Source organism: Nansenia antarctica (assembly GCF_963989245.1).
Source record: "Nansenia antarctica genome assembly, chromosome: 9".
Taxonomy (NCBI): Eukaryota; Metazoa; Chordata; class Actinopteri; order Argentiniformes; family Microstomatidae; genus Nansenia; species Nansenia antarctica.
In genome coordinates this window covers 8,041,341-8,064,018 of record NC_137679.1, presented here as the reverse complement: position 1 = coordinate 8,064,018, position 22,678 = coordinate 8,041,341, and the positions used below count along the sequence as shown (strand labels likewise).

Genomic DNA, 22,678 nt, shown 5'->3' with positions numbered 1-22,678 from the left:
TTGTTTCTCTGTCTGTCCTAATTGTCTGTGATTGTGAACAGCTGTGAGTGATTGTCTTGGTCTATTTAGTTCCCCCTGTGTTTTCCCTCTGTGTCGATTGTTCACTTTATGTTGCGTTGTGTGTGTGCGTGTCCTCATAGTCTTGTCGCAGCCTTATTGCTCCTCGTCTGCCCAGGAGATAAGTATCTTATGACTATTGCCAGTAGTTTGTATTGCCTTGTTATATTAAAGGCGTTTGGGAGACAAGAAGCCGACTCCCCTTTTCTTTTGTATTTTTACTTCCGCATTTCTCGGAGACTTGCTTTCTCCCCGTTTGTTTCATCGCTTACTGTGCGGTTTATTATTCCTGTTTGCTCAAATAAAGAGTACCTTTATTTTGGAATCATATCCCTGCATCGTTCCATTCTGTTCTGCTCTGCATCTGGGTCCAAACACATTGACTAACCGTAACAGTAAAGTAGTGTTATAGTTAACTAGATAGCAGTGGGGATTGCTACGTTGAAACGTAGTTCCGTGTTTCAAAAGAAAAGTCCGAACATTTTGATTGGTTGCCGATATGAGGACCATTTAGTCACAAATGTTAACAACAACAGGGGCGGACGAGTTACAAATCGGAGGATGGTGTTTGATACCATTCCTCAATCCACTCCATACATTACAATGAGCCCATCCTCCGATTTCCACCTCCACCAGCCTCCCCTCAGCGACACACAGCCTCCCCTCGCTCTACCTTTGATCTTGATGTGTCCGTCCCAGAAGCATCCTCCGAACATGAAGCCGATGTCGTCGCTGTGGTCCGACTTGACGAAGCTGGGCCGGGTCAGCTTGTGTACCTCCGGGCGGTGCTGGAACTCATACAGGTACACCGGGGCTCCCGCATCTGCACACACACAACACACATGCTGCCATGGTGAGACTACAGGCCAGGTGATCACTAGACGGCCATGCTACAAAGGACAAACGTAGCGAAATGATGTTAAAGCCTTTCACCCAAAAAATCTGTCACACACACACACGTACGTACGCACGCATGCACACACACACACACACACATACACACACACATACACATACACATACACATACACACACACACACACACACACACACTAGATAAATATGGCCCTAGATAAATTATAGATAGCATAAACATGGTGCTCCTCACCTCTGTGGTACGCTGCCACTTTAATGACGGGTAGAACCATGTAGAGGTCCCCCAGGATCTCAGTGAAGGCGTCTCTCACGTCCTGGGGCGTCTTGGCGTCCTTCAGGTACTCGTCTGACACCAGCTGGTTGGCTCCGCTGGCCTGACATAGAGGATACAGATTGAGCCACACCCCAGAACCAAATCAGGTCCTAGCCCCTAGCCCATGGCCCCTCGGTTGTATGGCTCCTAGCCCATGACCCCTAGCCCCTAGCCCCTAGCTCCTAGCCCATGACCCCTAGCCCCTAGCCCCTAGCTCCTAGCTCCTAGCCCATGACCCCTAGCCCCTAGCTCCTAGCTCCTAGCCCATGACCCCTAACCCCTAGCTCCTAGCCCCTAGCCCCTAGCTCCTAAACCCTAACCCTAGCTCCTAGCCCCTAGTTCCTAAACCCTAGCCCCTAGCTCCTAGCCTCTAGCCTCCTGGCCCCTGCCCCTAGCCTCCTGGCCCCTGGCCCCACTGTTATAACATTATTATACCACTGTCATGACACTATTATAATGTTGTTGATCATCCTGGTAAAAAGCAACTTCCTGTGAAGGGATGAAGGGGATGAAGGGGATGAGGAGGATGAGGAGGAGGAGGAGGAGGAGGAGGAGGAGGAGGAGGAGGAGGATGAGGACAAGAAGAGCTCACCCCTTCAGGGTTGAACATTTTCAGCACTTCTAAGACAGTCTGTCTGTCCATGCCATCCTGCCAACCTGGCGGGGAGAAGGCCTGTCACAAACAAACACACAAACGCACACACACACACACACACACACACACACACACACACACACACACACACACACACAGAAACACACCCACACCCACACACACAAACAAACACATACATAAGAGAACACACAGTAGATATCAGAGCCAAAACAAGGATTTTGGAATCCCTCCCTCCCTCCCTCCTTCTCTCCTTCCCTCAATCGATCGATCGATCCCTCCCTCCCTCCCTCCCACTTTCCCTCCTTCCCTCTCTCCCACCTTTCCTCCCACCCTCCCTCCCACCCTCTCTCCCTATATCAGGGTATATGGGTATCAGACACCATAATGCAGTACCCAGAGACATCCCCTATAGGAGAGATTGAAGATCATATTATAAAGAGTGGGTGTGTGCTTCTGAACATCAGGGCCCGGTATTTCAAAACCTTGAATCTGGATCAGAACGATACCGATTCTTTTCTGTGATCCAGGATCAGATGGACATCAGGCAGATCTATCTGGTTTTGAACAGTATAGGGGGAACTCAGACAGCTTGATCTGATCCTGGAATCATTCTGATCCAGATTAAACCTGTTTAACATACTGGGCCCTGGGGGGTATTCCATCGACGTTGCTAACGGAAAATCTAGTCTTATTTTTTGATAAGTCTCGCAAGAGTTATAAAAAAAATACATGGTTATTTTGATCAATTTCGTGAGACTTATCAAAAATAATAAGCCTGGATTTTCCTTTAGCGACTTTGATGGAATACCCCCCTGGTGATATAGAGTGAATTTGAGTGTCCCCAGCACTACCTTAATTAATACTATAATACTATACTTTCTTCTATTTACCTTTTGTTTCTTTTTATTATTACTACTCAATCTTTTCAGTTTGTAAAGCGTCTTTGAGTGTCTAGAAAAGCGCTATATAAGTCTAATGTATTATTATTATTGTTATTATTATAATTTACCTGAGCGAGTATCCACCCAAACTCATGGTTGGTGACCCCCATGAGGACAGGCACCTTCAGGACGTCCTTCTTCTTCAGGGGCTCCTCTGCCAGGTCTGTCAGGAACACCCCGTCCACCGTGGCCCCCAGGAAGAGCTTCATCTGGGAGGCAACAGGCAACAGTAGTGGCTTACTCTCACAGAAAGGGCAAGGAAGAAGGTGAGGAGTCAGGATATTGGCAGACAGCGCCCATCCTTTATTCAGCCAGTTTGGGCTCTTGAGCTCTGGGAGGCGCTATAGGGTTCCCCTGGCAACTAGAAATATATTCAAGAAATCCTTCATTCCAAGTGTCATTAGCATCCTTAATTCTGCAAAGTGACCAACAAGACGGAAGCCACAGAGAATGAACTGTTTTGATGTGTTTCTAATGTGCAGCCCTGTCTCTGTCTATGCCTGTTTGTGTTTTATGTCGTGCTGGTTGCCTTCTGGCTTCTTGTGTTGATTTTTCTGTTTGGTGAGCCGAAGACAATTTTCCTCCTTGGTGGGCAATAAAGTTATATTCAATTCAATTCAATATTCAATCACTGAGTCTCCTTTACCGAGTTAGTCAGTGTGGGCTCAACGGTTGATAACAATTCAAAACGGTCCTCCCCTGCCACCTTGTGGTGGTTATTGGCACAACAGCCTTGATGATCCGAGGGATCGAGTGCTGTCGTCTCTGCGATGAAGGGTCATGTCCCAAAAGTTCATACTACTGCCCACTGTTGACTAAAAGTATCTACTACAACTACATGCTAACCATGCTACATACTGTTTAGAGCCTGCTGTTTAGTAACATTTATTCAGTCAGCGACACATTTCAACATACTGTAGCCTACTACACGTCATCCGTACTGAGAAACCGCTATCTGTAGCTCAACCATGATGCTCATGCTAATCGGACACATTTCACGTGTGTTTGACACCATTCCACTACTCCTGCTCTGTTCCGTGCATTACAATGAGCCCGTCCTCCGATTTCTACCTCCACCAGCCTCCACTGACTCCAAACCGTCTTTGTAGGTATCTAATATTTGTAATAATAACTGTCTGTTTTTACCTCAGAACTGAAGGTTTACCTTCTTGGTGGTGTTCACCAGCTGCTCCTCTGTGTTCCCCCTGATACACCTGACCAGCAGCTCAGTGGTACTGTGGTCACACCCTGCTAGCTCTGCCACCACCTGGAGGGAGGGAGGGAGATAGGGAGGGAGAGGGGGAGGGATGGTGAGAGGGAGAGAGGGTGAGAGGGAGGGAGAGAGGGAGGGAGGGAGGGAGAGAGGGAGGGAGGGAGGGAAGGAGGGTGAGAGGGAGGGGGGGAGGGAGGGAGGGAGGAAAGATGGGAGGGAGTGAGGGAAGGAGGGTGAGAGGGAGGGAGAGAGGGTGAGAGGGAGGGAGAGAGGGAGGGAGGGAGGGAGAGAGGGAGGGAGGGAGGGAGAGAGGGAGAGAGGGAGGGAGGGAGGGAGAGAGGGAGGGAGGGAGGGAAGGAGGGTGAGAGGGAGGGGGGGGAGGGAGGGAGGGAGGAAAGATGGGAGGGAGTGAGGGAAGGAGGGTGGGAGGGATGGAGGATGAGAGAGATGGAGGGAGGGAAGGTGGGAGGGAAGGATGGAGGGATGGAGGGAAGGAGGGTGAGAGGGATGGAGGGAGGGAAGGTGGGAGGGATGGATGGATGGAGGGATGGATGGATGAATGGAGGGAAGGAGGGTGGGAGGGATGGAGGGAAGGACGGATTCAATGGATGGATGGAGACATGGATAGAAGGATGATGGATGAGGGATGGACAAATGGATGGATGGATGGATAGATGAACAAATATACTTATATTAATGTCAACTTCTTCACCATCAAAAACAACCAAACTGTATTTCATACTTAAATAATTCATGGAAACAACCTCATCATATCTTCTTGGTTTGTAAACAAACAGTATTATATTATATTACAGTGTATCATGATGTTGGAACCAGGGAAGGCTGGTGGAGGTAGAAATCGGAAGACGGCCTCATTGTAATGCATGGATAAACGATGCCATTCCTCATCCGGTCCATGCATTTACAATGAGCCCGTCCTCCGATTTCTACCTCCCCCAGCCTCCCCTGGTTGCAGCGTGTGTAGAGAGAGGTACTATACGGTACCTTGGCAGAACGTAGAGGCTGCTTGGTGGTGTAAGACCCCAGTGTGGCCACGCCACTTTGGAAGATGGCTTTGTGGAACAGCCCTTTGGCTAACGGAGAGATGGTCTGACAGGTAGGGAACAAAAACAACAACAATCAAAGCTCAAAACATCATTAAAGACACCAGCCACCCTGCCTATGCACTATTCACACTCCTCCCATCTCGAAAACGCTATAGAAGTATCAACTCACGCACCACCCGCCTCAGAAATAGTTTCTTCCCACAGGCAGTCAGGTTGCTGAACAGCTGAACCATGCGCACTGCACTTGGCACTCTTTACACCCTGCACTAAGCACCTTGTACTGTATTGTTGTTTCGTTTGTATTGTGGACTATGTTTGTTTGTGTATGATACTACAGAGAGAGACGAGGCTGAAGAATTTCATTGTATTAATACATATGACAATCAACTTGAACTTGATCAGGATCAGAATCAAAATCAGAATCAGAATCAGCTAATGGAGGCATGGCCTATCAGGTAGGAAACAAAGAGATGGAGGGTGAGAGGGATTACTGTCGCTAAGCAACAACAATCAGCAACGATCAGCAACAATAATTAGAAACAGAATTAAAATCAGCATCAGCTAATGGAGACAGGGTCAGCCTGGTAGGAAACAGAGACAGTCGCTAAACAAAAAGTCCTACCTAATGCAGGGGAGGCTGATGGAGGTAGACATCGGAGGACGGGCTCCTTGTAAATGCATGAAATGGAATGAGGAATGGTATCAAACATGCATTCCTCATTCCATTCCATGTATTATAATAAGCCTGTCCTCTGATTTTGACCTCCATCAGCCTCCCCTGGTCTGATGCCTTGGTGGATGGATAGATAGTTGTATATGTCCCTGCACTGGGCCTCCCTGTGCTATCTAGAGGGTGACATACTGTACATACTGTACATCTGTGCTTGATTGAGAATGCCTGGTACAGTTCAACCAATGGAATAGTCTCAAAGGTGCTAACTCCAAGCTGAATCTTGAAGCAACTTTTATTTTTCACAATTAGAGATGACAGGGACAGCCTCCCTGGAGTAACTGAGGGCTAAGTCCATTCGTGGAGTGTTGCCCAGGTGGGATTTGACCTCACAACCTTCTGATCACCTGTTCAACTCACTATTAGTCACACATAGGGTTACCAACTTTCTGACTAGAAAAAGAAGATCCGCCATCAAAGCGTTTTCTCTTTACCAGCATGGAGGCGCTGATGCCCCCCGCGGACTCCCCGGCGATGGTGACAGATGTGGGGTCCCCCCCGAAGCTCTCCACGTTCTGCTGCACCCACTTCAACGCCAAGATCTGGTCCAAGAACCCCCAGTTACCCTGGGCATGCTCATCTCCAGTACTGGCAACACACACGTGCACACACACACACACACACGTGCACACACACACACACGTGCACACACACACACACACACACACACACACACACACACACACACACACACGCACACACACACACACACACACACACATACGCACACACACACACACACACATACGCACACACACACACACACACACACACATACGCACACACACACACACATACGCACACACACACACACACACGTGCACACACACACACACACACATACGTGTGCACACACACACACACACACACATACACACACACACACACACACACGCACACACACACACACACACACATACGTGCACACACATACGCGCACGCACACACACACACACACACACACACACACATACGTTCACACACACACATTAGACCCATTGCAATGTTGAAATCCAGACTTGCATCAAAAACACACAGCAGGTCAAATACATAGATAGATACTGTACATCTGTGCTTGATTGAGAATGCCTGGTACAGTTCAACCAATGGAATAGTCTCAAAGGTGCTAACTCCAAGCAACTTTTATTTTTCACAATTAGAGATTACAGGGACAGCCTCCCTGGAGTAACTGAGGGCTAAGTCCATTCGTGGAGTGTTGCCCAGGTGGGATTTGAACTCACAACCTTCTGATCACCTGTTCAACTCACTATCCATCCACTAGACTAGGCCACCAGTACCCCTGTCCTGATGTTATCAGTCAGTTGACCCCACAGTGCAGGGACCTACACGGCCCACGCCTCTGGAACAAAGATGTGTTCCTAGCCCAGACGCACGCTGACCCTCCTGATGGACACGGCTGATTACCACACCCGGGGCTGATTATTAAAGGTGCCAGAGATCTGTTGATGACCTCCACGTTCACCAGCACCCCGCCAGCACCCTCCTACCACCCCCCAGCCTATTAGGATGCCTAACCAGGATCATGTGGACAGCCTGTGAAGTTGAAGTTTAAAACAACTGGTCTTGGTTCTGGTTGAGATTAGGGTTTAGGATAGGGTCCTCCCAAGGATCCCACTTAGCGTCTACCTCAGGGTTCTCCCCACATGTGATTTACCTCACAATCCCCAGGATCCCAGATATAGATATAGATATAATAGATCATCTCAGATATAGATATGGATATAATAGATAATCCCAGATATAGATATAGATATTTAGATAATCTCAGATATAGATATAGATATAATAGATAATAACGTCAGAAACCAAGATATATATATAGCTATATTAGATAATCCCAGATATAGATATAGATATAACAGATCCTAACCTCAGATATATATATAGATATAGATATAATAGATAATCCCAGATATAGATATAGATATAGATATAACAGATATAGACATAGATATAACAGATCTTAAACTCAGATATAGATATATAGATATAGATATAGATATAACAGATATATATATATAACAGATACAAATATAGATATAAATATAACAGATATAAATATAGATATAACAGATCTTAACCTCAGATATATATATAGATATAGATATAGATAACAGATATATACTGGATATAGATATATAGATATAACAGATATAGATATAGATATAGATATAACAGATATAGATATAGATATAGATATAGATATAACAGATACAGATATAGATATAACAGATACAGATATATATAGATATAGATATAACAGATATAGATATAGGTATAGATATAACAGATACAGATATAGATATAGATATAACAGATACAGATATAGATATAGATATAGATATAACAGATACAGATATAGATATAGATATAGATATAACAGATACAGATATAGATATATATATAGATATAACAGATACAGATACAGATATAGATATAGATATAGATATAACAGATCCTGACCTCAGGAAGCCCAGGATGCCCAGGCGGTATTGGATGATCACCACCACAAGGTCCTGATAGGCTGCCAGCGCCGAGCCGTCATACTGCGACGCCCCGCCCATGGACAGGCCTCCTCCGTGGATCCACACCATCACCTAGGCAACCAACACAGTGGCCTCTTGTTCAGATGACCTCCCAAAATCGGGGGACGCCATTTTGTATTCATGAAGTGTATTCACCCCTCTGTGATCACTAACAATGGATCATTAACCAACCGTTTTAATGTTTTAGACGTTTTAGAAGTAAGTAAGTAAGTCAAATGTATTTCTATAGCACCTATCCCAGACCAGGGGTCACAAAGTGCTTTACATATATAAGAACATAATACAAGAGCAAACGTTAGAGCAGGTTAAAATAGGCAAACAAGTGTACAACAATATCAACAGGACACAGAAAGAGACAGGCTTTTGGGGTTACAACAAGTACATTTCTCTAAAGTAAGTGACATTGGGCATCGTAAGAAAAACACGTCTAATCTATGCTCGAACCAGGGGCCATTGGCAGTCATAATGCTTATGACTGCCAATGCTTAATGCACACATTTAGCTTAGATCTATTACATTAAAACAAAGAAAAGGTTTCTTAATCAAGTAGCTACTACCAGAGGTGATGGGTGTATTAATTAACAGTAGGAGCTTACAGGTAGCTTCTCTCCTGGTTTCTTGTCCTGAGGAAGGTAGATGTTCAGGTACAGGCAGTCTTCAGACACCTCTGTCGGGGTGTATTCAATGTTCATGGATTCTGATATCATTAAAGCGATGGCTGGGTCCTGAATACACCTAGAGAGAGAGGAGGGGAGAGAGAGAGAAACACGCACACACGCACGCACACGCACACACACACACCACACACACACACACACACACACACACACACACACCCCCGCCCCCACCCCCCCGCACACACACACACACACACACACACACAGACACACACACAAACAGAGGGGTTAGCGACATGGTTGGGTCAATGCCATGGCGGTCATTGCTCTAAGAGAGAGAGAGAGAAACACACACACACACACACAGACAGACGCACACACATGCACACGCACACACACACACTAGGTACAGAGACAGTCAGCTGGTTCTCACATGGCGGGGTGCTGCGTGGCGTCCCTCTCCCCCACCCAGGGCTCCGCAGGCTGGGGGGCGGCCAGGCGCAGAGGGCCCAGGGGGGGGCGGGCGAAGGGGACCCCCAGGTACTGCTGCACCCGCTTCTCTGTCCCCTTCACCGACAGGTAGCCCCCCCGGACCAGACCGCCGTCCTTCAGGGTCACCACAGGGCCAGGCTCGGGGGCTGGGGGGGTCAGGGGTCAGAGGTCAGGAGTCAGGAGTCACATGGTCATGGAGTGAAAAGATACGGAGAGGGAAAGTAAACAATGGGTCACTTTCAGTTCAGGCGTTTAAAGGAATAGTTCGAACCATTTTGAAAGAAAGAAAATCACGTTTTTTGGTGTATTTTCCCTGAAAGGAGTCGATGGACAAGGACAGACTTCAATCCACACCTTATCTGGGCCACTGTATGAATGAATGAATGAATGAATGAATGAATGAATGAATGAATGGTCTTTATTGTCATTGCTATAGTACAGGTACCAAACAACGAAATTTGGGAGGGGGGGCTCCCCTGGTGCTAGGAAAGAAAAAAAAAAAGAAAAAAAAGAAACAAGAAGGGAAAGGAGCTGGTTTACATAAATAAAGGCTATGTACACTATCCACTATACTATACTGTACAGATAAAACACTGTGCTGTACTCTATGCTATGCTATACCTATTCTAACATTTCCTATTTCTCTGCAACCTTATGTACCCTAGGGTTGTCATATTGCACATAGTGTTATTGCACATTCATTTAAAGTGTCGCAGTTTGCAGGCTTGAAATGTACACATTTGTGCCTCAGCACTACACCTGATTTTTCAATCCAGCAGCTACCATCAATCCGTCCAGACTGTCCAGGGCCCAGAACCTAGGTCTTTGCTGTGTTCAGGGCCTGGATGGCCCTGGGGTAGAAGCTGAGCTTCAGTCTGTTTGTCCTTGCGGCCATGGTCCTGTACCGTAGCTCACAGCTCTTTATTTATTTATTACATTTTTTTACCAAAACCTAATGGCCATAGTCAACAGACCAGACCCTAAATGAGCGTTAGTTTGAAATGACATGCTCAGATCATTCTCAAAGTCATTTAGATCGTAACGTAATTGAGTCGTTTCAGATCATTTGAGATGATTGTTTTGGGTCCAAGGGTCCATTGACTCCCAGTCATCTGGTTTTGGGTCCAAAAATGCTATCAATTAGCAGTTAGTGACCGTGCCCAGACAAACAGAACCAAAGTGATGACTGAAGTCGGTTCTCGTCCATGGACTCATTTCAGGGTAAGGAACTGTCGATTTCACTTCCGTAAATGCACGCATTGTTGAAGTGAATTAGCCTAGAGAATCAGAACAATAACCTGATCTACAGTCTGATCTCACAGCGTAGGGTCGTACCACACACCTGATCTTACACATCAGTTCCTGCATATAATAACAATAATAATAATAATAATAATAATAATAATAACTTTATTTGTATAGCGCTTTTCCTGCAAACGTCGCAGCTCAAAGTGCTCCAATCATTACATAATCATCATTTAGGGTCAGTCATTTCATGGCAATATTAAAAAGATGGGTTCTAAAGTAAAGTAAAGATTATGTGTTCGATCAATGCCATTCCTCATTCCATTCCATCCATGACAATGAGCCCATCCTCCCATTTCTACCTCCACCAGCCTCCCCTGATTTCACTGCGTTATTCTGTAATCGGATACGACTCCCTGGGACACTAGCCTCCCTTTGTCCTCCCCTAACATCTCCCCTCAGTCCCTCATGTCTCATCGTCCAACTCCGACTGTCCTGTGTGTTGAGTCAAGTTGACCTATTTTTGACTAGTTTTTATTCTTATGAATAAAAAGGTGTATATTTCTTACCTGGTGCAGCCTGTGATGTCCCCAGGAGGGCGACAGCCAGGAGGACGCTGAGCTGAGCTGCTCTCGACATGGCTGTGTGTGTGTGTGTGTGTGTGTGTGTGTGTGTGTGTGTGTGTGTGAGAGAGAGAGAGAGAGAGACGGAGAGAGTCCCAGTTTCAGTTCACTTTCAAACAAATACCTCTCTGTCTGTCCGACGCAGCACCTCCCCCTGAATGGAGGCGCAGGGGCAAGCACAGACAGACACACACACACACTCGCGCACACACACACACACACACATACACACTCGCACACGCGCACACACACACACACACACACACACACACAGACAGTGACACACACACACACACACACACACACACACACACACAGTGACACACACAGACACACACACACACACACACACACACACACACACACACACAGACACACAGACACACACACACACACACACACACACACACACACACACACCTCCGTTGATGTATCCCATATTACAACACAGCCCTGACCACTATCATACTTAGAAAACTGTGGTTTTCTTAGAAAACAGTGGACCACAACTGCCCACACTCAACTACTATCTGAACACGATATGCACTCTTACACACACACACACACACACACACACACACACACACAGACACACACACACACACACACACACACACACAACACGTACACGCATGCTTGGATGCAGTAACGTATCACACAGTCACTAACACACACACACACACACACACACACACACACACACAATGCACTCTAACCCACTATAAGCACATGGATGCAGTAACGTATCACACAGTCACTAACACACACACACACACACACACACACACACACACACACAATGCACTCTAACCCACTATAAGCACATGACTGCAGTGGGGATTGCACTGCTTGTTGGACACCAGGGGCCCATTCCACTAAGGTGGATTATCTTCTAAGCCTCGATAAAGTTCTAAGCCTCGATAATGTTAGCTTGTGTTCGGTTCCATCAATGTGGCTCAAATAATTCGCTGCTTGGTTGAGCTCCTTCTGAGTCAGATATAATTAGCCTGGTCGCGAGCAGGCTAAAAGACAGGCTAAAGTAATACGTGCGTCAAAAAAGGCTCACAGGCGGAAACTACATCCCGAACGACAGTTCCATCAAGTGTCTTTTAGGAAATATTAGTTCCCACTTCACACGAGATAGATAGATTAGATAGTTTGACTGTGTGATAGATAGATAATTTGATAATTTGAAAGTGTGATCGATCGATAGATAGATAGTTTGATTGTGTGATAGATAACCTGATATTTTGAAAGTGTGATAGATAGATAGATCGATGGATAAATAAATTAAAAAGTGTAAAAAAAAAAAAAATAGGTATGTCTATCAACTTGCATTGCTTTTGACAAAGCGGTCTGGCTGGCGCAGTGGTTACGGCAACCAGCTAGAGTTCTGAAGGTTGCGAGTTCGAGACTTGACTAAGTGATTATTTTCATTTTTTTACATTTAACCGAATATTTCATGCAAAGGCTTCAAACACCATTGTAATCGTGTCAGTTCTGATCATTTTATAGCCTACATACTTTTTTAGATGAGATTTTAGATTAGATTCAGACAACGAAATGCAGTAAAAAGTGCGTCCGAAGAGGGATTTGAACCACCGTCTAAATATGATGATTAGATACTATGGCAGCGGTCGATTCCACTAGGCCATTGTGGCGTTATGATGGTTTGTAGCCTGCTGCTTATATAACCACAGTAGTAAAATTCATTTATTAAAATATGAACATATAACAATAACTGGGGCTAGTATGACCTACGCATTTAATCGGTCAGCAATTTCTTGCCAAACCATTTCCCTCGCCTTGTTAATTGCGGCAGTATTGCACTATTTTACATCTTATTTTTCCGTCTTCATGAAGATCAATAATTCGGAATGCTGCGCAAATGTAGAACCCCTGCAGAGTGGAGTATCTTCATTTCGACAGATCGACTCATCGGGGCTCTTTATGTCTGCGTGCACGCGCCCATATCGAAGATTTGTAAGCCGGTGTTCTGTGAACACTCCTAACACAAGCCTGATCCTCGTTCGAGGAATCACCTGAGGCTTGAATTCCAATCCCGAGTTGCCTGATCGCCTGATTTATTTCAATCGCCGATATACTAATCCACCTTTAGTGGAACGGCCCTCTGGGCCGTCAAACATGTTTGTGGAATAAGGTTTGACTAGAGAGGACAGCAGCAGCATACCTGACCTGACCTGTCCCCCTGCAGCATGTCCAGTTGAGACATGTAGACACACACACACACACACACACACACACTCCATCAGCACTGTCTCAGTCTACAACCAGGGGAGGCTGGTGGAGGGAGAAATCAGAGAAATCGGAGCCGTGACCATATAATAATAATAATAATAATAATAATAATAATAATAATAATAATTCATTAAATTGATATAGCTTTTCCGGGGCTCAAAGACGCTGACAATATGGGAGAAACAGAAAACACAGAGACAACAAGCAACAGATAATGTGGGGACATGGAACACAGAGTTAGCGAACGGGGAGGGGGGGTGGTAGGGACAGGGGAGATGGTTAGGGGTAGGGGAGGCTGTATGCATATTATGATGATGTCACACACCCGAAGGTAGTGGCAAATAAGGGAGTCCACACATGTGTTTAAATTATACAAATAAAGTTTTATTTAAGTAAATAAGCCAAAAATAAACTAGATAACATATGTATATGAATATGGATAAGAGTCAGTGGTGTATGCCACGAGTGAATGGTTGTAGAATGTATGTTGTATGTGTAAGGGGTGTATGGATGAATGAATGAATGAATGAATGAATGGTCTTTATTGTCATTGCTACAGTACAGGTACCAAACAACGAAATGTAGGAGGGGTGGCTCCCCCGGTGCTAGGAAAGAAAAAAAAAGAAAAAAAAACACAAGAAGGGAAGGAGCTGGTTTACATAAATAAATAAAGGCTATGTACACTATCCACTATACTATACTGTACAGATAGACGACTAGGGTTGTCATATTGCACATAGTGTTATTGCACATTCATTTGAAGTGTCGCAGTTTGCAGGCTAGAAATGTACATATTTGTGCCTCAGCACTACACCTGATTTTTTTTCAGTCCAGCAGCTGCCATCAATCCGTCCAGACTGTCCAGGGCCCAGAACCTAGGTCTTTGCTGTGTTCAGGGCCTGGATGGCCCTGGGGTAGAAGCTGTTTCTTCAGTCTGTTTGTCCTTGCGGCCATGGTCCTGTACCGCCTTTTCGAGGGCAGCCGGGTAAAGTGTTCGTACCCAGGGTGGGTTGGGTCTCTGGAGATCTTGGAGGCCTTCCTGAGACAGCGTGTGTTGTACAGCTCTTCCAGAGAGGGGAGGGGGGCGCGGTCGATCTTCTGGGCTGTTCTCACGACTCTCTGTAGCGCATTTCTCTCCGCGGTTGTGCAGCTGGAGAACCAGTTGCAGATGCCGTAGGTGAGGATGCTCTCCACTGCGCCGCGGTAGAAGGTCACCAGTATCTCCTGCTTGTTGTGTTCCTTCCTGAATGAATGGACTTTCAGGATGTAGAGCCGCTGTTGTGCCTTCTTGATGGTGGCTGTTGTGTTGTTCTTCCAGGACAGGTCATCCTGTATGTGCACCCCCAGGAATCGGAGGGTTGAGACTCTCTCCACGCTCTCTCCGTCGATGAGCAGGGGCTGGATCTCGGACTTTTTCCTCCTGAAGTCCACTATGATTTCCTGGGTCTTTGACTTGTTCAGCAGCAGGTTGTTAACCTTGCACAGCTTGCTCAGTTGCTCTACCTCATCCCTGTACGCCGCCTCGTCCCCCCCCGAGATGCAGCCCACCACGGTGGTGTCGTCTGCAAACTTTACGATGGAGTTGCTGGGGTGGACGGGGGTGAAGTCGTAGGTGTAGAGGTTGTAGAGGATGGGGCTTAGCACGCAGCCCTGGGGGGACCCAGTGCTGAGTCTGAGGGCTGTGGAGGTGTGGGGGCCCACCCGCACCCTCTGGGGGCGGTCGGTCAGGAAGTCCTTGATCCATGCACATATAGAGTGTGATAGTCCCAGGTCTAGTAGTTTGGTCACTAGCCTGTCTGGAAGGATGGTGTTGAAGGCGGAGCTGAAGTCCACAAAGAGCAGTCTCGCGTAGCTGTTTCCCCTCTCCAGGTGGGATAGAGTGGCGTGGAGAGTCGTCGCGATGGCGTCCTCTGTGGACCTGTGGGCTCTGTAGGCGAACTGGTATGGATCCAGGTTGGGCGGGAGGCGTGTGTGGGCCCGGACTAGTTTCTCGAAGCACTTCATGATGATTGGTGTGAGTGCCACCGGGCGGTAGTCGTTTAGGCAGCTCACCGTGCTTTTCTTCGGGACTGGGATGATAGTTGAGGTTTTCAGGCAGGGTGGGATGGTGGCCTGGGACAGGGACTGGTTGAAGATGTTGGTGAAAACCCCGGCCAGCTGGTCGGCGCAGTCCCTCAGCACCATCCGGCCCCGAGGCTTTCCTGGGGTCCACCGCCTTCAGCACGTGTCTCACTTCATGCTCTGTGAGGGTGAGGCTGCTGAGAGCTGGAGAGAGTGGTGTTTGTGTTGTGGTTACCTCCGTTCGCCCCTCGTCGAACCGGGCGTAGAAGGAGTTCAGCTTTTCCGCCAGCAGGGGGTCGTCCTCTGCGGCTGTGAGCCTGTTGGCTCTGAAGTTTGTCATGTGCTGAACCCCCTGCCACATCCGCCTGGAGTCGTTGCTCAGGAAGCATTCCTCAATCTTCTCTCTGTGGTCTGCCTTGGCCTCTTTGATGCCGCGCTTTAGGTTAGCCCTGGTGGTGCTGTACAGCGGTGTGCCCTTCCCTGCGAAGAAGGCGTTGTCCCTCTCGTTGATCAGTTTTTGGACCTTCCCAGTCATCCATGGCTTCGTGTTGGGGTAGACCCGGACCCGTTTGTCCACGGTGACTGAGTTGGTGCAGTTCACTATGTGGTTCAGAACCGACGACGTGAACTGTTCCAGGTCCTCATGCTCATATTCCTGCCATGAGGTGTCATTTAGGCAGATCTGCAGTGGAGCGGACCCTTCTGGCCAGGTTCTGACAGTCTTAGTGGTGATGGGAGCACTTTTCCTCATGGTAGTGTATGCTGGGATCAGGAGGATTGACACATGGTCAGACATGCCTAGATGAGCTAGCGGTCTAGCCTTGTAAGCACGTTTGATGTTGGTGTATACCTTATCCAGTGTTTTTTCTCCTCTTGTTGCACATTTAACATGCTGATAGAACTTGGGTAGTACTGCCTTCAGGTCGACATGATTGAAGTCTCCGGCTATAATGTGAACTGCCTGTGGGTCTGCGCTTTGTTGACCACTGATGACGTCATATAGCCGCGCCAATGCTAAGCTACCGTCTGCATTCGGTGCAATGTAAACGCTTGTAATATACACTGCATTGAATTCCCTCGGTAGGTAAGTGGGTCGGCATTTAACAGTCAAGTATTCCAGGTTTGGGGAACAGTGGCTACTTACAGTTTTCGTGTTTAAGCACCAGCTATCCTTCGTAGATATAATGATCCCACCTCCGCGAGTCTTACCGCTAAGCAAAGTCCGGTCCGCACGGTGTAGAGTGCGGCCTTCCAGGCTAATCGCGGAGTCCAGGATAGTGTCATTTAGCCAGGTCTCCGTTAGGATAATCACACAGCTATCTCCCACGATGTTATTTTTGGCAACCTGTAGTCTCAGTTCGTCCATCTTATTAGTCAGGGACCTGACGTTGGATAGGAATATACTCGGCAAAGCTGGCTTGTCCGGGCACTTCCTCAGCCTAGCTAGCAGGCCTCCCCTGCAGCCCCGTCGTTGCTTGCGGTCTCGCCGCCGACGTTTGCGCTTGAGTGTTGGGAGAGCGTAGTATTGTTCACCCGGCGACCGGGCAATGTCGAATGGGATTCCCTGCTGTTCCAAGAATTCCGTTGTTACAGTCCTCTCATTTTGCGCACCAACTTCTAGTAAGTCTAGTCTGCTGTAGGTACTATTTACACAACCGTTCCCTATAAGTACTAAAATAAAAATGTACATACAAATGTACTTAAAAACACTAAAAAACACCAGCGTTGAAGCCACTCCGAGCCGCGCGTCTGTGTAGCGCGCCGCCATCTTGGTACATGTATGTAATGTAAAACTGAAAAGCCCCAAAACCTGGTACCCTGAGACCTTACAAACAACCCCAATGGAACCAAAGCATAAGGAAGGAAGAGAGGGTGAGCTGAGGACACACCCATCTTATCGACAACTCCTCAGCTCCCCAAACCCAGGTGAAACCATTTAGCCTGACGACCTACCCACTCTGCCAAGGCTCCAGCAACAGCCAATATGCAGGCAGGGTGGGAGGCGTCACAATGATGATGATGATGATGATTATTATCATTATTATTGTCATTATTATTAATATTATTATTAATATAATAATCATAGTGTAATCATAATGTTATTCGTAGTAGTATTGTTGTTATTGTTATGATTCTTATTCTTATTCTTATTGCTATTATTATTATTATTATTATTATTATTATTATTATTATTATTATTATTATTATTATTATTATTAGTAGTAGTAGTAGTAGTAGTAGTAGTAGTACTATTCATATTCATCTAAATATTGATGATGAATCATAGCCTGGCTCCTGATGTGTAGGTCTACCAAACGCCCTACCAGTGGAGGCTGTTAGAGCCACGGGCTTATTGTAAATGCATGGAACACGTTTGATACCATTCCTCATTCAATTTCATACATTACAATGAGCCAATGTCTACCTCCACCAGCCTCCTGAGCCATTTATATTTGAGTCAATGTATTTACATTGACTCAAAAAGTGAAATCTTTTGTAAATATTTTTTTTTAATCATTTTTCCTGTGGTGTTGTACGTCTTCACATCACTCCAGGATTTAAAATGAGTGGATCTTCAGATCTTCAGATCCACCCTTCAGAACGTTCTGGCTCACCTGGATTCACCGTGCGTCATAAAAGGTCTTCCAGATATCCATGCCACAATATAATCTGTGACTATTGTACAAAATATAATAAAAAGAAAGTGTAATTGTCTTGTTCTTTTCTGTTCTCTCCTCCCTCTCCCCTTCTTTCCTCTCCTCCTCTTTCCTCTTCTCCTCTTTCCTCTCCTCCTCTTTCCTCTCCTCCTCTTTCCTCTCCTCCTCTTTCCTCTCCTCCTCTTTCCTCTCCTCTTCTTTCCTCTCCCCCTCTTTCCTCTCCTCCTCTTTCCTCTCCTCTTCTTTCCTCTCCTCCTCTTTCCTCTCCTCTTCTTTCCTCTCCTCTTCTTTCCTCTCCTCCTCTTTCCTCTCCTCTTCTTTCCTCTCCTCTTCTTTCCTCTCCTCTTCTTTCCTCTCCTCTTCTTTCCTCTCCTCCTCTTTCCTCTCCTCCTCTTTCCTCTCCTCCTCTTTCCTCTCCTCCTCTTTCCTCTCCTCCTCTCCTCTTCTTTCCTCTCCTCTTCTTTCCTCTCCTCTTCTTTCCTCTCCTCTTCTTTCCTCTCCTCCTCTTTCCTCTCCTCCTCTTTCCTCTCCTCCTCTTTCCTCTCCTCCTCTTTCCTCTCCTCCTCTTTCCTCTCCTCCTCTTTCCTCTCCTCCTCTTTCCTCTCCTCTTCTTTCCTCTCCTCCTCTTTCCTCTCCTCTTCTTTCCTCTCCTCTTCTTTCCTCTCCTCCTCTTTCCTCTCCTCTTCTTTCCTCTCCTCCTCTTTCCTCTCCTCTTATTTCCTCTCCTCCTCTTTCCTCTCCTCCTCTTTCCTCTCCTCTTCTTTCCTCTCCTCTTCTTTCCTCTCCTCTTCTTTCCTCTCCTCTTCTTTCCTCTCCTCCTCTTTCCTCTCCTCCTCTTTCCTCTCCTCCTCTTTCCTCTCCTCCTCTTTCCTCTCCTCTTCTTTCCTCTCCTCTTCTTTCCTCTCCTCTTCTTTCCTCTCCTCCTCTTTCCTCTCCTCCTCTTTCCTCTCCTCCTCTTTCCTCTCCTCTTCTTTCCTCTCCTCTTCTTTCCTCTCCTCCTCTTTCCTCTCCTCCTCTTTCCTCTCCTCCTCTTTCCTCTCCTCTTCTTTCCTCTCCTCTTCTTTCCTCTCCTCTTCTTTCCTCTCCTCCTCTTTCCTCTCCTCTTCTTTCCTCTCCTCCTCTTTCCTCTCCTCCTCTTTCCTCTCCTCTTCTTTCCTCTCCTCCTCTTTCCTCTCCTCCTCTTTCCTCTCCTCTTCTTTCCTCTCCTCCTCTTTCCTCTCCTCCTCTTTCCTCTCCCCTTCTTTCCTCTCCTCTTCTTTCATCTCCTCCTCTTTCCTCTCCTCCTCTTTCCTCTCCCCTTCTTTCCTCTCCTCTTCTTTCATCTCCTCCTCTTTCCTCTCCTCCTCTTTCCTCTCCTCCTCTTTCATCTCCTCCTCTTTCCTCTCCTCCTCTTTCCTCTCCCCTTCTTTCCTCTCCTCTTCTTTCATCTCCTCCTCTTTCCTCTCCTCCTCTTTCCTCTCCCCTTCTTTCCTCTCCTCTTCTTTCCTCTCCTCTTCTTTCCTCTCCTCCTCTTTCCTCTCCCCCTCTTTCCTCTCCTCCTCTTTCCTCTCCTCCTCTTTCCTCTCCCCTTCTTTCCTCTCCTCCTCTTTCCTCTCCTCTTCTTTCCTCTCCTCCTCTTTCCTCTCCTCCTCTTTCCTCTCCTCCTCTTTCCTCTCCTCCTCTTTCCTCTCCTCCTCTTTCCTCTCCTCTTCTTTCCTCTCCTCCTCTTTCCTCTCCTCCTCTTTCCTCTCCTCCTCTTTCCTCTCCTCTTCTTTCCTCTCCTCTTCTTTCCTCTCCTCCTCTTTCCTCTCCTCCTCTTTCATCTCCTCCTCTTTCCTCTCCTCCTCTTTCCTCTCCCCTTCTTTCCTCTCCTCTTCTTTCATCTCCTCCTCTTTCCTCTCCTCCTCTTTCCTCTCCCCTTCTTTCCTCTCCTCTTCTTTCCTCTCCTCTTCTTTCCTCTCCTCCTCTTTCCTCTCCCCCTCTTTCCTCTCCTCCTCTTTCCTCTCCTCCTCTTTCCTCTCCCCTTCTTTCCTCTCCTCCTCTTTCCTCTCCTCTTCTTTCCTCTCCTCCTCTTTCCTCTCCTCCTCTTTCCTCTCCTCCTCTTTCCTCTCCTCCTCTTTCCTCTCCTCTTCTTTCCTCTCCTCCTCTTTCCTCTCCTCCTCTTTCCTCTCCTCCTCTTTCCTCTCCTCTTCTTTCCTCTCCTCCTCTTTCCTCTCCTCTTCTTTCCTCTCCTCCTCTTTCCTCTCTCTTCTTTCCTCTCCTCTTCTTTCCTCTCCTCCTCTTTCCTCTCCTCTTCTTTCCTCTCCCCTTCTTTCCTCTCCTCCTCTTTCCTCTCCTCCTCTTTCCTGTCCCCTTCTTTCCTCTCCTCCTCTTTCCTCTCCTCCTCTTTCCTCTCCTCCTCTTTCCTCTCCTCCTCTTTCCTCTCCTCTTCGTTCCTCTCCTCCTCTTTCCTTTCCTCCTCTTTCCTCTCCTCCTCTTTCCTCTCCTCCTCTTTCCTCTCCTCCTCTTTCCTCTCCTCTTCTTTCCTCTCCTCCTCTTTCCTCTCCTCTTCTTTCATCTCCTCTTCTTTCCTCTCCTCCTCTTCTTTCCTCTCCTCCTCTTTCCTCTCCTCTTCTTTCCTCTCCTCTTCTTTCCTCTCCTCCTCTTTCCTCTCCTCTTCTTTCCTCTCCTCTTCTTCCTCTCCTCCTCTTTCCTCTCCTCTTCTTTCCTCTCCCCTTCTTTCCTCTCCTCCTCTTTCCTCTCCTCTTCTTCCTCTCCTCCTCTTTCCTCTCCTCTTCTTTCCTCTCCTCTTCTTTCCTCTCCTCCTCTTTCCTCTCCTCCTCTTTCCTCTCCTCTTCTTCCTCTCCTCCTCTTTCCTCTCCTCTTCTTTCCTCTCCTCTCTTTCCTCTCCTCTTCTTTCCTCTCCTCTTCTTTCCTCTCCTCCTCTTTCCTCTCCTCCTCTTTCCTCTCCTCTTCTTTCTCTCCTCCTCTTTCCTCTCCTCCTCTTTCCTCTCCTCTTCTTTCCTCTCCTCTTCTTCCTCTCCTCTTCTTTCCTCTCCTCTTCTTTCCTCTCCTCCTCTTTCCTCTCCTCCTCTTTCCTCTCCTCTTCTTTCCTCTCCTCCTCTTTCCTCTCCTCCTCTTTCCTCTCCTCCTCTTTCTCTCCTCTTCTTTCCTCTCCTCCTCTTTCCTCTCCTCCTCTTTCCTCTCCTCCTCATTCCTCTCCTCCTCTTTCCTCTCCTCCTCTTTCCTCTCCTCCTCTTTCCTCTCCTCTTCTTTCCTCTCCCTTCTTTCCTCTCCTCTTCTTTCCTCTCCTCTTCTTTCCTCTCCTCCTCTTTCCTCTCCTTCTTTCCTCTCCTCCTCTTTCCTCTCCTCTTCTTTCCTCTCCTCTCTTTCCTCTCCTCCTCTTTCCTCTTCTCCTCTTTCCTCTCCTCCTCTTTCCTCTCCTCCTCTTTCCTCTCCTCCTCTTTCCTCTCCTCTTCTTTCCTCTCCCCTTCTTTCCTCTCCTCTTCTTTCCTCTCCTCCTCTTTCCTCTCCTCCTCTTTCCTCTCCTCCTCTTTCCTCTCCTCCTCTTTCCTCTCTCCTCTTTCCTCTCCTCTTCTTTCCTCTCCCCTTCTTTCCTCTCCTCCTCTTTCCTCTCCTCCTCTTTCCTCTCCTCCTCTTTCTCTCCTCCTCTTTCCTCTCCTCTTCTTTCCTCTCCTCTTCTTTCCTCTCCTCCTCTTTCCTCTCCTCTTCTTTCCTCTCCTCCTCTTTCCTCTCCTCTTCTTTCCTCTCCCCTTCTTTCCTCTCCTCCTCTTTCCTCTCCTCTTCTTTCCTCTCCTCCTCTTTCCTCTCCTCTTCTTTCCTCTCCTCCTCTTTCCTCTCCTCTCTTTCCTCTCCTCCTCTTTCCTCTCCTCCTCTTTCCTCTCCTCTTCTTTCATCTCCTCCTCTTTCCTCTCCTCTTCTTTCCTCTCCTCCTCTTTCCTCTCCTCTTCTTTCCTCTCCTCTTCTTTCCTCTCCCCTTCTTTCCTCTCCTCCTCTTTCCTCTCCTCCTCTTTCCTCTCCTCCTCTTTCCTCTCCCCTTCTTTCATCTCCCCCTCTTTCCTCTCCCCCTCTTTCCTCTCCTCTTCTTTCCTCTCCTCCTCTTTCATCTCCCCTTCTTTCCTCTCCTCTTCTTTCCTCTCCTCTTCTTTCCTCTCCTCTTCTTTCCTCTCCTCTTCTTTCCTCTCCTCCTCTTTCCTCTCCTCCTCTTTCCTCTATATCCTCAATATTACACACACACACACACACACACACACACACACACACACACACACACACACACACACACACATGGACACACACATACACACATGGACACACACAGTATTTAGAGTGGGATATCCCTGTGGCCCAGTCGGTAGAGCACAG

General features: G+C 47.2%; 1 protein-coding gene across 1 annotated transcript in view; it reads right to left on the bottom strand.

Moving 5' to 3' along the window:
- ces3 (carboxylesterase 3) overlaps window positions 1–11,500 on the bottom strand; it is a 14,458-nt gene extending 2,958 nt beyond the window's left edge. Inside the window, exons 1-11 of the mRNA XM_080538884.1 lie at window positions 11,304–11,500; window positions 9,431–9,635; window positions 8,977–9,115; window positions 8,298–8,431; window positions 6,248–6,401; window positions 5,022–5,126; window positions 3,969–4,070; window positions 2,872–3,012; window positions 1,839–1,919; window positions 1,166–1,307; window positions 731–880 (exon numbers count right to left, since the gene is read on the bottom strand). Of these exons, the coding sequence (XP_080395010.1) occupies window positions 731–880; window positions 1,166–1,307; window positions 1,839–1,919; window positions 2,872–3,012; window positions 3,969–4,070; window positions 5,022–5,126; window positions 6,248–6,401; window positions 8,298–8,431; window positions 8,977–9,115; window positions 9,431–9,635; window positions 11,304–11,373 (1,423 nt within the window). The 5' untranslated portion in view covers window positions 11,374–11,500. The remainder of the gene's footprint in view (window positions 1–730; window positions 881–1,165; window positions 1,308–1,838; window positions 1,920–2,871; window positions 3,013–3,968; window positions 4,071–5,021; window positions 5,127–6,247; window positions 6,402–8,297; window positions 8,432–8,976; window positions 9,116–9,430; window positions 9,636–11,303) is intronic.
- Window positions 11,501–22,678: the final 11,178 nt, after the last annotated feature.